General features: G+C 42.0%; 1 protein-coding gene across 3 annotated transcripts in view; it reads right to left on the bottom strand.

Annotated features, from left to right (window-relative positions):
* The window catches only part of RAMP3 (receptor activity modifying protein 3), a 275,933-nt gene extending 258,795 nt beyond the window's left edge, over positions 1 to 17,138 (bottom strand). For 2 of the 3 annotated variants that reach the window (XR_004538034.1, XR_004538035.1), the window contains exon 1: positions 16,720 to 17,138. Coding sequence is in view for 1 of the 3 variants with exons in the window: in XM_033930188.1 (XP_033786079.1) it covers positions 16,720 to 16,771 (52 nt within the window). In the remaining 2 variants the exon portion in view is untranslated. The remainder of the gene's footprint in view (positions 1 to 16,719) is intronic. The other variant, XM_033930188.1, reaches the window with a different exon arrangement.
* Positions 17,139 to 18,330: the final 1,192 nt, after the last annotated feature.

The raw sequence follows: 18,330 nt of genomic DNA, 5'->3' as shown, positions 1-18,330 counted from the left end.
CCTGTAAGGCTGGCATCTGCAGATCAAGGTATGAAGATAGCAGAAAAAGGCAAAATAAAGGTAGGCAAGAGAGAAAATGGGGCGTCCAAATATCCTGGAACCAGTAGCATAGTGAGGGTAGGAGGCACCCCCACCATCACCACCACACTCGCACCCCTATATCTCTTTAAATCTTTGCCAGTATGAGCAGCTTCTCCGACCTGCTGCTCGTACTGGTATTGGCTTTCCCTCTGATGTCACTTCCTGGCCCTACCACCCAGAAGTGATTTCAGAGGGAAGCCAGGACAGCGTGAGCAGCAGGCTAGAGAAGTTGCTCGTGCTGACGAAGATTTAAAGAGGTGCAGGGGGAAGGGAGGATGCAAGTATAGTGTGTGGAGGTGGAGAGGTGCCAGCACCCCACCACGATGGTGCCCGGGGTTGTCCATCCCACCCAAACCCCTTTACTATGCTCCAGCATGGAGCCCAGCTATGCCAGAAAATGTCAGAGCAATTTGCAACAGATGTGTTTATGTGGCTTTAGGAGCATTAGTGGCTACACAGCTACTCCTTCCTTTCCCTCTCTCCAGTAATCACATGTTGACAAAAACACAAAAAGTGGCCATGTATGGACAAAATATCTTCCTCTCTTTGGAGGTCAGAATATGTTGAAAAAAGAAGATCAGCATGGTTCCTGGGAGCACCTTGAATAAATCTGATTTTAATCTCCATACTGTCTGCCAGTTTTCTTTTATTCCACATTGGATTCTTTAGTGGATCGTTGCCTTGTTGTTGCCTTGCACCATTCAGAATACATCTCCCATCTGGAGAGATCACATGGAAACAGAGAAACATAGAATCAAGATGGCAGATAAAGGCCAAATGGCCTATTCAGTCTGTCCATCCGCAGTAACCATTATCTCTTCCTCTCTCTTAGAGATCCCATGTGCCTATCCCACGCTTTCTCAAACTCACAGTCTCTGTCTCCACCACTTCTTCTGGGAGACTGTTCCTTAGATTACCGTACTCCTGAGCCTATCACCTCTTAACTTCATCCTATGCCCTCTCATTCCAGAGCTTCCTTTCAAAGGAAAGAGACTCGACTCATGCACATTTACATCATATAGGTATTTAAACATCTCTATCATATCTCCCCTCTGCCTCCTTTCCTCCAAAGTATACAGATTGATATCTTTAAGTCTATCCCCATACACCTCATGACGAAGACCACGCACCATTTTAGTTGCCTTCCTCTGAACCGACTCCATCCTTTTTATATCTTTTTGAAGGTGTGGCCTCCAGAATTGTGCACAATATTCTAAATGAGGTCTCATCAGAGACTTAGAGATTTAATATCTCACTTTTATTAGATGATGTCATACCCCGCATTGAAAAATTTGAAAAATAATTTTTTCAACATAATCCAATCTCCCAATATGATGCTATCGCCTTATGAGGGTCCTATAAAAGTATCTCTAAGAGGGGAGATTATGAGCTACTCCTCATAAGGGGGGAAAAAAAAGAAAGATCTTGCAGAAATAGAAACTTTTGAACAAAAAAATCAAAACATTCGAAAATCAATCTTAAACTTCACACTCTAGGGAAGTGTTTATTGAACTTGTTAACTCTAAACACAAATATTATATAATCCTTAGTTTACAAGCTGGTTATAAGATCTTTGTAAGTAAAGCTGGCTATTATGCTGGTGACAACAACCGCTTTCTTAAAGGTAAAAAGAAAAAAAAATGGTAAATTACTTCCATATGTAACTCTAATGCTAAAATCATTCATAAACAAACAGAAACTGAATTGGAATTTGTTAGATTTTATGAAAAACTCTTCCACTCAGAGTGCGTTAATATGGAGCATGTGACACCGCAATTTCTCTCAAGTCTAAAGCAATTGTTCTTAGGCTCAACAGAGCGTTACGCTTATTACTTCATTCAAATCAAAAAGATTTCATGAGTAATAGATATATTGATGATAATCTAGGCATTTTTCATAACTTTAATTAAATAGCTTTGAAGTCACAAGAACACTATGTAGCTTTCCCCATTGATGCAGAAAAAGCTTTTAACAGGATCAAATGGCCTTATTTATTTTCAGGTACTAGAGTGGTCCGAGATGGATTGGGAATTCTCTGATTGGATACGTACACTACTGTATATTGTTGTCCCCATTCAAGAATATTGGTTAATGAAAAGTTGACCCATCTTTTGTTACTGGATCGTGGAATCCGACAGGGATGTCCTCTTTCTGCTTTATTATTCAGTCTTGCATTACAACCCCTGCTCCTTGCAATTAGACAAAAGTCAATAGATAAAAGGAATTCACACGTCTCAGAAACAAAGGTAGCAGCCTATGTAGATGATTTATTGCTGTTTCTGTCAGAACCATCTCTATTAGTTCAATATCTCATATTGACTGTACATGAGTTCTCTGTCTTTTCTGAGTATAAAATTAATTGAGAGAAATAAGAAATAATGCCTTTAAATAATTTGACAACCCAGATCTTCTGTTGATAACACTCATTTTAAATGGTTCCCCCCTAGAATTCTGTTGAAATATTTGGGAATATGGTTAAAGATCCTGAACAGACCATAGGGTCCTTTTACTATACCGCAGCAAAAGGTGGTCTTAGCATGCTGCTTACATAGGTCCTTTCCGCATGTTAAGGCCACTTTTCCCATGGCTGGAAAATGGACGATTTTTCCGTTTTCTGAATTAATGGCCATGCACTAATTTTGCACACCCTCATACATACCCCTTTCCAGGAAAATAAAATGTAAGTTTTCTGGGTGTGCACACTTTACCACAGGACACTAGAGTGTGTTGTTTTTTTAAAAAAAATCTTTGGGAAGGTCAAAATGGAAGGCTCTATTTGTGACTTATAAACAGTTTTACAAAATATTGTCCCTTTATATACTTTAAAATAAAAAAAATTTAAATATAAAATCATGTGTGTTCATAGCTTGTTCAAATGAGGACAAATATTTCAAATATTTGTCCATTTCACTACCATCTTATAATTCTGCAGATAAGAGGAAAACCAACCAAAAAAGCCTTTTTAATCTGTGGTACCCACGAGCTAGTGTTTAGTGCAGCTTAATAAAAGGGCCCCTTGCTTCTTAATAAAAGGAAAATCCTTACTAATATCGATGATGCCATTTCCAAAGGGTTTCTCCCTCAGTTTATCCTGCTGGGGTAGGCTTGATACGATCAAAATAATCATTACTCCACAACTGTATCGGTAGCAAGGAATATTGCTAGTGACCTGGATTGGCCACCGGAGAACGGGCTACTGGGCTTGATGGACCATTGGTCTGACCCAGTAAGGCTATTCTTATTTATATTGTCATGATGCTTCCTGGGAAATGCCCCCCTAGAATTCTGTAAAAGAAAATATGATTCTAAACTTTCCAAATTTCTATGAAACAATAAGGGCTCCTTTTACAAAGGTGCGTTAGGGCCTTAACGCACGGAATAGCGCGCGCTAAAATGCCACGCGCGCTAGCCGCTACCATCTCCTCTTGAGCAGGCGGTAGTTTTTTTGGGTAGCGCGTGCTAATCCGGTGCGTGCGCTAAAAACGCTAGTGCACCTTTGTAAAAGGAGCCCCAAGTCTCCACATAGTGGCTTCAAAACTTTGAAAGCTCCCAGAGATCAATGTGGAGTTAATTTCCCAGATTTTTGTTCCTATCACTCAGCATCCTTATTAAAATATGGAACATTTTGGACTACGCATAAACCTCAAACCTCGTATTCTCTGTCATGGTTGGAAATCGAGAAAATTCTCTATCCAACTCCTCTACCCATGTTATTGACATTGAATATGCCTTTGACATTGAAGAATTATTAATTATTAAAAGATTAGCTATTGCTATTGGAATAATATGAAGTTTAAGACTGATAAATTCTGTATTAACTGGCCCAAAAGGCAATCATTAGGAATTCGGCATTAAGACTTATACAAAATAACTTTTCCTTACATTCCTTTCAGGAACTCTCTCTATCATACAATTTTCCACAATTTCAATATTTTAAATTGGTGGAAACTTATACAGCCTATTACAAAAATTTCCATCTCTCTAACAAAGCTGCAAGAACAATCCCCTCTGCAGTCGTTATATCTCAAGACTATAATGGAAGGAAAAATTATTTCCACTATTTTCAAAAATTCTCAAATCACTCTTTTCAATATTTAATGGTGCAATTAACACTTGAGAGACTGAATTGAACATACATAGATTGATTTAAATTATTTCTGGCTTAAGGTGTCTAAACTAGAGAATCATGTAAAGTGTTTGTCTTGGTATCATTTATTCTGAAGGCAAGCCGTACTTATAACACCACCAATTGAGATATTTTACTCATATGTATGGACCTTCAGACCGCAATCGGTACTGAACTCCCGAATGCTTATGTTCTTTGTCGGTCCAACTTTTATTAGTATTTATATCATTTTATTTTCATTTTAATTATTTTGTCCACTATTTCTTAAAATATTTTATATATATGACACCATAAAGTCACTTAGCTTATAGTGATTGTGTCTTGTCTTCACCTCTCCCGACATGCATGTTTCACAAGGAAACCTTTCTTCAGGGTGGAGGGAAACTGCAATGTAATAAGTACATGCCTTACTTTCTCCTACTTGTGACAAACAACAACAGGTACTGCCTAACTTGAAAAGATTTCTAAAACAGAGTAAAACTGGCACTTACCGTTTGAGGGAGCAGCATACCAACTTTGTAACATGGCCGCGGTGACCCATTGCTGCCATTAAATACAGCTGGCCTAACGCCCAGCGCAGGACGTCTGATGTAATCAACGTCCCGGTACGCGGCTCAGCTGTGACAAAACCTAACCTGGAAGTAACGGACTCTCACAGGATAGATAGCCATTCGATTTCCTCGTTTAATCCTGTGGGAGCCAGGGAATTTAATTTATAAATCCATTTCTGGTCTTTGAAAGCCAAAGCTTTATGAATGTTTCCTCCCTCCCACCCTACAGTAACCATGTCTATGATTCTCCATTTAATGTCAGACCACTGGTGACCCATAAGTTGCCAGTGTTTAACCAGCCGGGCAGTATCTCGTTCGGTGCAGAAACATGATTTGTGTTCATTTAAGTGTGTTTTAATAGACCGCATCGTATGCCCGATGTAAATTTTATTACAGGGGCACTGGATTACATACACTACACACGTAGAATCACAGTTAGTGGACACCTGATTATAAAATTTAGCCCCAGTCTGCGGATGCACCCAACACTGGCCTGACATAGTGAGGTGGCACCATTGACACCTGCCACAACCACTATGGGTCCCTCTATTCCTGAGAGGCCCTCCTGTGGGTTTCCTTTTAACCAATTCACCAATGTTTCTGGTGCGTTTGTAGAAAAAAATAGGTTTTTCAAGGCAGTCTGGAATAGCTAACCTAGCTACATGCCAATGTTTTAATATAGACTTATTAATTTTAAGGGAAAGAGGAGTAAATTTTTGAACAAAAATAATGCCCAACTCTTCCTTGTCCTCATGATAGGTTAATAGCAGCTCACGCTGTGCAAATTTGGCCCTATTGTATAGTATCCTTCGGATAAACTACAGAATGACACAGGAATGGAGACCTGCAGTTAACCACGGCTCAGGGATGGGGGACACATTTGTTCCTGTATCATTCTAATCTAATCCAGTATTTCTGAGTCACACCATGCCTAAATAGGTTCAAGGTGATTTACAATATAAGGAATTACAGAATGTACGTACTGTATATGCTACATTAAAGCAGTTCGAGGACAGAATTATAAACAGAGTAATGGGGAAGGGAGGACTAAGGTTCAATGGCTGTGTTCATCCCAGTGTTGTTTGAACTTGTCACCATTTTTCTCTCCACCACCTCCTAACTTTACTCTTAAGTCTACCAGCCCTCAACCTCAAATTATGCCCTCTGGAAAATCATGTGTGTTCGAGGCTTGTGCAAATGAGAACATATTTGCCCATTTCACTGCCATTTTGGGATTTCTGCAAATAAGAGGGAAACCAATCAAATGTCCCACAAACGCTGCAATAAAATACTATGATTTATGGTGTCAAAAGTGGATGAAATATCACAGGTTTGTCTTATAGTTTGGGTAAAACTACTTTGGATCTCTAAGGGAGAGGAAGGGATAGTATATGGCATGGATAGACAGACCTTCTACAAAAAAGAAAATCTAATGTTTTAATAAAATATATTAAGAGTATAAATATTCAATGATAGTGCTCAGTGAAAGCCATTCAGAACTTCAAACTCTATATAAGGTCGGCTGTTAGTACCTTGTCTTTATATCCATCCGACAGTTTGCAATAATTTTATAAGCATAGGACTGGATAATAAACGTTTTTCACCAAAATTTTATGGGTGAGTAAATGTGAACGCCTCAGTCCCACCACTCCACCGCCGTTCTATCTTACAACTGTGGGAAGAATTACGTGGCAAACTTTCCTCATTGGCTGTTCTGCATTCACCAATTTTAAACTTGGTGAATGCAGAACAGCCAATGAGGAAAGTTTGCCACGTAATTTTTCCCGCAGTTGTAAGATAGAACGGCGGTGGAGTGGTGGGACTGAGGCGTTCACATTTACTCACCCATAAAATTTTGGTAAAAAAAGTTTATTATCCAGGCCTATGCTTATAAAATTATTCAGAACTTCAAGGCATGAAGAGCACGGGACTCTACTAATTCTGGCTTAAATCCATCATGGCACTCTTCCCTTCCTAGCCTACCACTATAGTGCCATGATGGATTTAAGCAAGAATTGGTAGAGTCCCGTGCTCTTCATGCCTTGAAGTTCTGAATGGCTTTCACTGAGCACTATCATTGGATATTTATACTCTTAATATATTTTATTACAACATTAGATTTTCTTTTTTGTAGAAGGTGTTAACTAGAACAGAAAATTTATATTTATATATTTATAATTCCCAAGAATATTGAGTGTATGGATAGACAGACTACATAGGCCACATGGAGGGCCATTTTCAATAGGATGTCTGACTGGACATCTCCCACAAGAAGTACAATATCAGGGTGGCAAAATGACCATTTTTGAAACCACAAAATGTCCTTTTTTCTTTTTTTAAAATGACCCATCTAGACATTCTGGATCTTAAGGCATCTATCTTTTTCAGACATTATTGAAAACCAAAACGTCCAAAATAAGCCCATTTGTACACAGGAGAGGGCAGCATTTTAATGCACTAGCCACACAGACATAACAACAAAACAATGGGGCATCTTAGGGGGCATTGTTGCGACCTTCACATAAAGTATGTCAGGTACACGTTACCATAAACCCCTTATAGTGTTTGGTGAGCCCTCAAAACGTCCCCAAAACCTACTATGCCCACCTGTCTACCACCTCAATAGCCCTAATGGCTGCAGGTGTCACTTATATGGCAGTACAGTAGGGTTTGAGTAAGTTTTGGTAGGCTCACACTTTCCACCATAAATGTAGTGAGTAACGTGGGATATGGGCCAGGATCCCCCCTCCCCCCTATAGTTCACTACACTAGCCACCAGGCTACTCAACTAGGATGTCATATGTCTGCAGCTTTAATTAATCACACAGTGCACGAACTTATGGTCTGATTCAAGGGTGCTATATCTATAATATCAATCTTCCAACCAGATAGTATCTGAGGACAGAGTGGTCGCAGATTTTGGCGGTTAAACACTATGGGGTTAAGCCTTGATAAAGCTGTAATAGCGAAACATGTTGGTGTGATGTGCCCCCTAGCCAGAGACCACAAGATAAAAGCTAAGTACATGCTTAAATATTGATAAAATAAACAGATTATACAAAAGCAAATAAGCTCACATAATATATGATAATTAGCTAAAGGACCCGATGAGGAGCTGGCACGTAAAGCTTAGAGCAATGAGATCTGTTTGAGCTCTGAGTGGTGGCGCTGAGGATCCTGAAAAAATGCAAAAATGAAAAATATAGGGTTGCAAAGCAGCTGATAGTAAAAAAAATACTATCTGGTTGGAAGATTGATATATCTGCAGCTGTCATAGAAGCTGGTATGTATTCTTTCTCTCACATCTTTGGGGGATGACCACTAGGGGAGTGTTGGGGGCCATGCTTTCATCACTCTAGTGATCACCTTTTTGGCCCTTAGACACTTTTAAAACAGGTCTACCACTGCACATCTAAATGGCGTTCTGAATATCTTGGGAAATGTTTGATTATCCCTGCAAGATGTCCAAGTGCTAGAAACGCCGAAATCCCACCCGAAACAAGTCCCCTTAACATTTAGACATCCTTTAGGGTAAATGACCTACAAGACATCTAAAAAACAGTTTTGAAAATCAGCACTTAGACAATTTGGTGATTAAAATGCTAAAGTACCAGTTTATGCTGGGGTTTTTTAGATGTCTTTATTTTTTGACAATGAGCCCCGTGGTCTTTACCTGCCTTCATTTTTCTCTGTTTCTATGAATAAATTGTTTGAAATTTATTTTTTTTTAAAAAAAGGGAAATATGTCAGTCATCTTCCAGATATGATTTAGATCCTCCAGATTTTGAACCTGAACTCTAGGTTTCTGGGAGGTTTCCTATGTTCTATAGAGTATCAGCCTAAAAAACAAGTCCTTAAGCACCTCTGACTGCAGCTCATAGTGGCAGCAAACCATAAAATCTCTCTGGGCAGCTCCAGGAAGCCAACCACCTCCTCCACTACAAAATATGTATGCAGATATGCCTACATAGGATCTGCAGGAGGCATGAAGACCGCACCATTGAACAGAATGGTCACCTTTTGCTGCAACTGTTGGATGCCGCAGTGAAAAGATGTTTTTCCTCATACTACTACTTATCATTTCTATAGCACTACTACCATGTTTCCCCCAAAATAAGCCCTAGCATGATTTTTGAAGTAAGTCCTAATATAAGACTTTCCCCAAAAATAAACCCTAGTTAGATAAACTCCCGAAGCTCCTCCCAAATGTCCTCGACACTCCAAGACTCCATCCCTCCTGACAATAGTGCTGCCCGATTCACCAACGGCAGTGCTTTCTCCCCCCCATGTGTAGCAGCTTTCCTTACCCTTACCCAGCAGCTCTCCATCCCCCCGCACAGCAAAACCCTGCCGACCTTCCCACCGCGAGACCAATATACCGTACTTCTACTCCCTTCAGCATTGGCGGCAGCATTCTGAACAGGCTGCTTTGCGGCCTTCCTTGCGGGGGCTTTCCCTCTGCCGCATCACTGATGATGTCACCAGTGGTGCGGCGGCACAGGGAAGACCCCGGCGGGAAGTCTGCAAAGCAACCCGTTCAGAGTGCTGCCACCGATGCTGAAGGAAGTAGAGGTACGGTATATTGGTCTCGCGGTGGAAAGATCAGCAGGGTTCTGCTGTGCGGGGGCAATGGGTAGGAGGGTCAGTGGGTTTATTAGGCAGGATCATGAGTCAGATGAGTAGGGCGTAAAGGCTGCTGATTGGCTGGAAGTTGGAGTTTCATTCATATATACTGTATGGGACTGAATGATGGAAGACAGAGTAGAAGGTAGGTTGAAGGTGAATCAGGGCTGGGGGATAAGGGAGTTTTTACCCTGTTGACCTCTCCTTTTCATTCTTATTCTTGGGTACCAGCTGCAATGGAGTACTTACAAAGGCTCTAAATTTTTAGTCAACCTTTGATTTTTAAGTTTCCCCAACTTTGGAATAATCTTCCGCTCCTTTTAAGAAGCTCCGGTTCTCTTCCATTCTTCCGTAAACTCTTGAAAACCACTTTAATCACTAAGCATTTTGGAAATTAATTTTCTTTGAAATCTTTCTTCTTATGATTCTTATTTGTTTAAGTTAACTATTGTAAACCGAGTCGAGCTTTCTTTGAATGAAAACTCGGTATATAAAGCCAAGCATTAGATTAGATTAGATTTTGTTTGTTTGATTTTGTTTCCTTCATCCAAAGCAAATGTGGAAGGGGGACAGATTATTAAGTGCACAATCCTGTGCAATGTGGCACAAGAATTGGGGTGGAGGAGAGGAAGATCGCTGTATATGAAAAAAATAAGACATCCCCCCAAATAAGCCCTAGTGCGTTTTTGGGACCAAAACTTAATATAAGACACTGTCTTATTTTCGGGAAACACGGTAAATGAACACAATGCTATACACACACAGTATACAGGTACTATCTCTGGCTCTAGTGGGCTTGCAATTTGAGATTTTTTTTTGTACCTGGAGCAGTAACATAGTGAGGGTGAGTGGCACCCCTCCCCCACTCTCTTCTCCGTCCCCCGCTGCGCACCCCTTCCCTTCCCCATACCTCTTTAGTTTTCCTGGTATGAGCAGCATCACAAACTTGATTCCAGCGTCAGTGTCAGCTCTCCCTCTGATGTCACTTCCTAGGCTCGGGACCCAGAAGTGATGTCGGAGAGAGAGCCGACACCAACGTGGGCAGCAAATTCATGATGCTGCTCACGCCAGGAAAATTTAAGAGGTGCAGGGGAAGGGAAGGGGCACATATGTGCAACAGGGGGGATCGGGAAGGAGCGGGGAGCAGAGAGGACAGGTGCCAGCATCCTCCATACATCTGCGTACATAGGATATAATGGACGCACCTTAGTAAAAGAATCCCCCAGTGTTTACCAATCTATCGGTGGCCGCAACCTCATTCGCATGGCCACAAAAGCACATGGGCTAATGAAGACTTTTCTTAGGCGTTTTTATGAATTAAAGCTGAAATTTTACACATTGTTCATTTTACACATTGAATACCGTATGTCTTGAAGAGTAGTATGTTTTAATGTTATATCTATTCTATGTATGGATGTTGTAAACCACTTAGATCCGTAGATTTGAGGTATATAAGAAATATTTAAATAAATAAATAGATACCCTATAGAAGGTCCGCCCACATCATAATCCCAAACTGAGTTTAGAGACTCCATTTGGTGTAGCAAACCACAGGTTGGAAAGCTCTGCCTAGCTAGTCTGGCTTTCAGGATATCTACAATGAATACGCGTGAGATAGATTTACTTACAGTGGAGGTAGTGCATGCAAATCTGTTCATGCATATTCATTAGGTATATGCTATAAACCAGACTGACTAGGAAGTATTTGAAGACTGGCTTGAGAAACACTGGGCTTAAAAGTGTGAATGGTATAACATCCTGAACATGCTTTCTAGCTGGTCTGAAAAGGCCTGCTTTCATATACATTTGCTAAATAGCTCTAAAAATTACCTGCCACAGAGAGCCTAAGCTCATCAGCCCTAGAGAACTTGGAATGGGGATCCATATTTTGTGTTCACACTGGTTGGCCCTGGCTAAGGTTACCATAGGGCTTCAGAAAAAGGAGGATGGATTGAGACATTCAGGTTTTACTCCAATAGAAGTAGAACCCAGATGTCTCAATCTGTCCTCCTTTTTCTGGAACTCAAAAGTCTAAATGTGCACACAAAAGACAATCCTGAAATCCCAGTAAACATCAAGTTACCACCTGAATTGGAGAAATTCAACACACAAGTTCCTCAGAATGCCACACCAGATATACGTGTGGTAGCCGTCCTCATAGGAACATAGTAATGTGTGAATATGTTATTTTATAACATTTCATAACGCTTATAAAGTGCAAGTGCTTCAATAAGTTATATAATGGTCATTTTTTAAGAGTTACTGCAAAGGCAATGCTTAGCTTTGTGAAACTGGGTCTGCCTCAATCCCCACCGACGCGTTTCATAATTTCATCAGGGTCGGGGATAGGGAGAGCAGACCCAGTTTCACAAAGCTAAGTATTGCCTTTGCAGTAACTCTTAAAAAATGACCATCTTGCCTGTCAATTACATCATATTCATGATTGGTTTTGTAACACTACTTGTTTTTCCCTACCTGACATTGAATGTTTTCAATTTCAGCCATACCACTTTAGTTATCTCTTACATGCTCTCCATTTACCGGACTTACCTCAGCTGCATTCTCATCCGTTGCTGCCTGCTATGCGTGTGGCTTGGCGGATGTTATGTCGCTTATTGAAGATCTTGCCATGAAGAACGCCTTGCCTTCCTCTATGGGGAAATGGAGACTTTTTGCCTGGACTGGACTCTGCCTTGTTTCATCGTTGGTCCGGTATGGGATTACAGTATGTGTCTCAAGCAGTAACACGTGCTGGTCTCCCCATCCCGTTTGCAGAGCTAAAGGTGACGTTTCATCTTCCTCCTACGGATTGGTTTGCATATCGACAACTTCAGCATTATTTGCAAACTTTGACCCCGGCGGTGTTGCTGGAGGACATTCAAGATAAGTTGCATGAGGCTATTGGCCTCACGGCTCAGGAACCTATACCTTTGAAACTTTACCATAAGTTCTTACAGGAGCTATCCGGTACCTTGGATTGTACGACTCTGGCTCAGAAATGGACGGCTGATCTCCAGATACCCATATCGGACGAGATGATTCGTAGGAGTATTCGCCTGGGCCACTCTACTGCTTTATCTTCAGTGGAGAGGGAGAGAAACTACAAATTCCTTCTCCGTGCCTTCTACGCTCCGAAGAGAGCACACCTGATGGGGATTGGATTGGGACATAGCTGTGGTAAATGCGCTCAACCTTTGGCAACTATTGGACACATGTTTTGGACTTGCCCATTGGTGTCTTCTTACTGGCTCAAGGTGCTGTCTTTTGTGGCTCACCTCTGGCATTGCTCCTGGCGCCTACATCCGAGTTTTCTCTTCACTTTACAGATTCGGTTACATCCTCCTCGACCGGGATGTTCAGCTTTCATTAGGAAGGCAGTGTTGCTGGGACGGAAGTGTGTCCTATTGCAATGGCTCTCACCCCAGCCTCCTTCCCTTTCTCAATGGAGAGCATTAATGTTACAACAAATGTTACTAGAACGGAGAGATATTGCTGATATGTCCTCTAAAGCGGGGCGGCTGTTCCGCTTATGTTGGCTGCCCTTTAGTTTAACTTTTACTCCATATGTCCAGCAAAAAATTTGGGATGTTTAGTATATCATTGGTATTTCTTTTCTCATTCTTATTACTCTTGTACTTTGAGTTGGTTGCCGCTGCTGCTACCCGGGTTGGGTGGGTGGTGGGGGGATGGGGAGTTGGGTGGTGGGGGGATTGGAGTTGTTTTATGCTAAAAACTTAGAGTCTTGCTGCGCTGTATGATGCTGTGTGTTTTGTTACCTTTAATAAAAATGATTTAAACATAAAAAATGACCATTATATAACTTATTGAAGCACTTGCACTTTATAAGCGTTATGAAACGTTATAAAATAACATATTCACACATTACTATGTTCCTATGAGGACGGCTACCACACGTATATCTGGTGTGGCATTCTGAGGAACTTGTGTGTTGATTTTCTCCAATTCAGGTGGTAACTTGATGTTTACTCCTTTTTCTGGAGCCATATGGCAACCCTAGTGCCCCTGGCCTACTCATTATCTTGCACTTATTCAGTATATTATGCAATTTTGTCTAAGTTTTGATGCTTCCAGTTAGCCAAATAACACTGTTCACTCCATTCCTAATGTTTTATTATTATGCAGTGCCTTAGGGCCTTATAAATACTTAACACCTTCCCCTCCCTCCCCCCCCCTTTTATCAAGCTGCTCTAGAGGTTTTTAGCACGGGCCAGCAAGGTAAGTGCTCCGATGCTCATAGCAATTCTATGAACATCAGAGCATTTACCACACTGGCCCATGCTAAAAGCCACTTCTAGAATAACTTGATGAAAAGGTCGTAAGTTAGAAGAAAATATTCTCCAGTTCTTGAAATTGCTTATTCCCTGAATTTCTTGTGAACACTCTGGCAAATTACTTAATATAAAATCAGAATGAACAGAGGTGAACCTTGGTATCATAGTTAACAGAACTGTATGCAGACACTATGGTGCTCATTTTTAAACCACATGGACACACAAAGTGCCATAAGTTAACATGGTACTTTGTGTGTCCAATTGCTTTGGAAATGAGCCTCTGTGTGATCTTTATCCATCTCTAGTAAGCTGTTTTATTTGTAAGACTGGCCATTTTCTGCATTGGTTTCCTTTATTTTAGCTTAAAGAGCATTTTCAAAAGCCTGCTGAAAAGACTCTGATCCCACTTACTGTAATTTACTGTAAGAGCCACTGGTGGATTGGGGGAGGGGTGTTGCATTATTTATGCCAACCACAGGCAGAGATAAATTATTGCTCATTTTCTATGTGGCATTTACCATCCCCTCTCCTCAAACTGACTGTAGTTCCTGAATGTGGTGTAAATTTTGTAGAAAATATACACCTACACCTTTTATATTTTATATGCATATATAAAATACCCAAACATCTCACAATACTTATGTGGAAAGGAACATTAAGAGGCAAATGCTAATGAGAAATTCTGTTTCATGCTCCTATTTTTTAATGCCCTGGATGTCTCTCTTTAATGTTCTTGCAGTGCAGCATTCAGAAGTGCAGTGCCGCCACCAACAGGACCATCAGTGCCCACAACTTCTGGCTCCGAGTTTCTCTACCCTCTCCTGGAGATAAAGGCACACCTAGCCAACCAGGTTTTCAGGACTACTACAATGAGTACCATGAGAAAGATTTGCATCCAATAGGTCTCCAATGCATGCAGATTTATCTCCTGTATAATCATTGTGCTAGGCTTGCCTCCAGCTCCAAGACAGGATTGAGAAGCACTGCATGATCAGTGCAGCCCTTACAAACCACGACTCTTTAACTGGGTCCCAAACTGCCCACCAATACGATGCCTTTAGCCATCTGAAGCTGCCTCCCAGATGCAGCGAATAAGAAAAACCCAAGCAGGCGGCTCTGATTAGGCCTTTGTTGCTGGGGTTTTTTTTGCCTTGAATCAGTCATACAAAGCGCATGTTTTGATTTACCACAGTCCCCAGCGAGAAGCGAAGTGACCAGATGCCAAGGGACAAAGTCTGGCTCTAAACCAAATGAAAGGCTGCCACAGAACTATTACAAGGGAAATAAATAGTCTGTACTGCGTTAGCTTATTTATATCTCATACCTCCCTGAAAGTTGTTCTTTAGGGAGGGGGGAGGGGGGGATCAGCCCAATACTAGATCTCTACAAAAGCATCCCAAGGAGCAAAGTTTTTCTTCTCCCTATATTCAACTGGCATCTCTCCGAAACTACAGAAAGCATCTTCCATGGAATATAAAGGGGAATTAGAAATTTGGCTCATATGACGTTTCATTAAGACTTAATACACTGCTGAAACCACTGGGGGAAAATAACCAAACAATACAGCTGCAGATAATAATGCTGCCCCAACCCAGCAGCCTGAAGCGAGGAAAAGAGAGAGATTGCAAATACATGTTACAGAGTCCTCAGTAACTAGGAGCTTTCTCTCTCATTTCCTAAGTCCCTGTCCGAATATGTCTGTTTTCATATCAACCCTGTACCCTAGTAAATGTCTTTGCAGTATGTCTAACAGACTTGGGGAAAAACCAGACTCTTAGGTTAAGCCAAAAATTAAACCCTCGGTTTTAGTCAGTCCAAATGTAAAATTAAAAAGGTTAGATGTAGAGCTGTTTATTATTTGATGTCTTAGTCCAGCCTCCCAAAGCAGCTCAGAACTGTCGTTACAGTCTATCTAATGTACCCGAGGCAGCGGAGGATTAAGTAACTTGTCCAGGATCACAGGGAGCAGTGAGGGATTCGAACCCACAACCTCAGGGTGCTGAGGCCATACTCTCAAGCTATTTTGTGCTTCCACACCCCAGCTAAGTTGTACAAGAACTTTGCATTCCAACAAAACCCAAGACCCCAAATCTGGCAGCTGCTGAGTCACTGTAAATATTAAAAGGGGTTTAATATTATTATTTACATAGACTCACGCCTAGGACCTTTCATTTTCTAACTCTTATGGAAAGTGATTCCTATCATTTGCTTTTTTTTTTTTTTTGTCACCGCAGCCCTCTCGCTTCCCACCCCCACGAAACGCCAATTCGGGCTGAAAGAAAAATCAGCACACCTGAGCGGCATGCCGGCCTCTAATCAATTATTGCCAAAAGAAAGATAACACTCGTACAGTCCTTGCACTAACTCCAGGTTAATAAAAGAGGTCTCGAGACGCCACCTCCCTTTCCCAGGCAAATTACCCCAGAGGTCTGTTCTTCAATGCAGCAGCAGCAACTGTAAGGGGGGGGGGGTTCCAGCTGTCCTGTATTCTTTTCCGTAATCCAACCATCAGCCAAATCAAAAGTGGACTTAAACTGCTGATATCGCCAGCTACATTTCAAGACATCTTTTTTTTTTTTTTTTTTTATCTCAAGAATTGCTGGGATTAAACCGGCCGCCTACAGTCAGGTCTTTAGGAAGGATCGCAAACTTGTGTGTTTCCAGAAAAAAAAAAGGCGCTCTTTGCTAAGGATCACCCTAATGAAATGCCGGGGAGGGAAGAGAGTTATACCAGTTATTTTTATTTTATGCAAGCACTAAGGTAAGCAGGGAACATCTATATTTTAATACAGGAAATAGTCCCTTGTACCCCTCCATTACCGTAATAACTAGTCACGCGTTGTAGGTTTTTTTTTTTTTTTTATTAATAACTATATGCGCATGACGGATTACTCCAGGTTCTGTTTGGAAAACTTATTGGCAAAAAAAAAAAAAAAAAATCGCGACCAGCCTCCCTCCGCCGCAGAAATCTTCCCAAGCCCCATTTCCAGGTGCACCGTTTAAGGAAACTTGAGACGAATCGCTCCGCCGAGCCGCGCTCACTTACCACACAGCAGCAAAACTAGAAGCAGCAGCGGGGGGAAGGCGTCGTTATCCATCCTGGTGGCGGGAGAGGCGACGTCGATCCACGAGCATGAGAGGGAAAGGGGGGGGGGGATAACTTCAGTCCTTACAAGCAGCAAAACTCAACACCACAACTGCTCGGCCAGGAAGCCGAACTAAACGTGCATTTCCTCTTCTTTCGGGTTTTTTTTTTTTCTGTGCGATTGTGTAGCTCCCCCCGGGGTCTTGGATTGGACGCAGGGTTGAGAGGCTGCCGGCCGCTATGGCTGGGCTCCTGCTCCTCCTCCTGCCGTTTGCTGCCGCTCTTTCTTCCCTCGGAGCGACAATGTGGGATCCTGGGCAGAGGAAGGGAAGTAGCCGGCGATGCATGTGGGAAAGGAGCAGGGGCTAAAGCCCTCCCCAGCCTGCTGTCGCTGTTGTGTTCCCCCCTCCCCTCCCCTCCCCTCCAGCATGCAACAAGAGTCATGTCACCAGCTCCAAGCCTGACGTCCGGTACATAGAATGGAAAAAGTCCCCAGACTGCTAAAATCACCATTATTCCAGATTCCCCTCTCCTTGATTTCGTTAGCACCAATCTCTCTCTCTCTCTCTCTCTTAGATGTTTATTGGTCATTCTGTCAGTCACCTGCCAGAAAGTATATTGGCATTGTCTTTTCAGCTTATTTTCCTTACGAGTTATGTTCCATTATCCAACCCAAACTGTCCCCTGAGGGATCAAAATTAAAGATGAGACGCCGTTACAATGTGTAAAGTCTCCAGTGTTTTCCCCCCACCACTGCTGCATGTGTGCAGATATAAATAGCACTTCTGAACACTGTGCACCCCTGAAGCATATGAGTTGTGTAACAGAAGTTATAAAGTACTTTTTACCTCTGCAACTATGCTCCTTGTCTATCCATAAGAACATAAGCAGTGCCTCTGTCGGGTCAGACCACAGGTCCATTCTGCCCAGCAGTCCGCTCCCGCGGTGGCCCAAAAACAGGTCAAGACCTGTCTGAATCATCAGAAGGGGCTCCCCTGCCACCTTGGTTTCCCATTTAAGTCCTGCCTTCCTATCGAAGTCCTAGCCCTCCGGTCTACACATGCACAACCAGGTTGGTTTACTCGTTTCCTGGTTAACTTCCTACACCCGTGTTACATCCCAGCTCCTCCCTCAGTATCCCACGATCCCTCTATCCCTCAGGAATCCATCCAATCCCTGCTTGAATCCCTGTACCGTACTCTGCCTGATCACTTCCTCCGGTAGCGCATTCCAAGTGTCCACGACCCTTTGGGTGAAAAAAAACTTCCTTGCATTTGTTTTGAACCTGTCTCCCTTCAGTTTCTCAGAATGCCCCCTCGTCATAGAAAGGGGTGTGTTATGCAGTCAGGAAGTGGGGTCTATGTTGGGGGTTCTCAGCCTAGTCCTTTGGACACACCAAGCCACTCATGTTTTCTGGATATCCATAGTGGATATGCATGAGATACAGTTGCAGGCATTGCCTTAATGATATACAAATCTTTTCCATGCATATTCATAGTGGATATCCAGAAAACATGATTGATTGAGAACCCTGGTCTATTAGTATATTTCAGTGTTCTTCAACCTTTTTAT

This window comes from Geotrypetes seraphini, chromosome 2 (genome assembly GCF_902459505.1).
Source record: "Geotrypetes seraphini chromosome 2, aGeoSer1.1, whole genome shotgun sequence".
In the NCBI taxonomy this organism is placed as follows: domain Eukaryota; kingdom Metazoa; phylum Chordata; class Amphibia; order Gymnophiona; family Dermophiidae; genus Geotrypetes; species Geotrypetes seraphini.
This window is presented reverse-complemented; position numbering and strand designations above follow the sequence as displayed.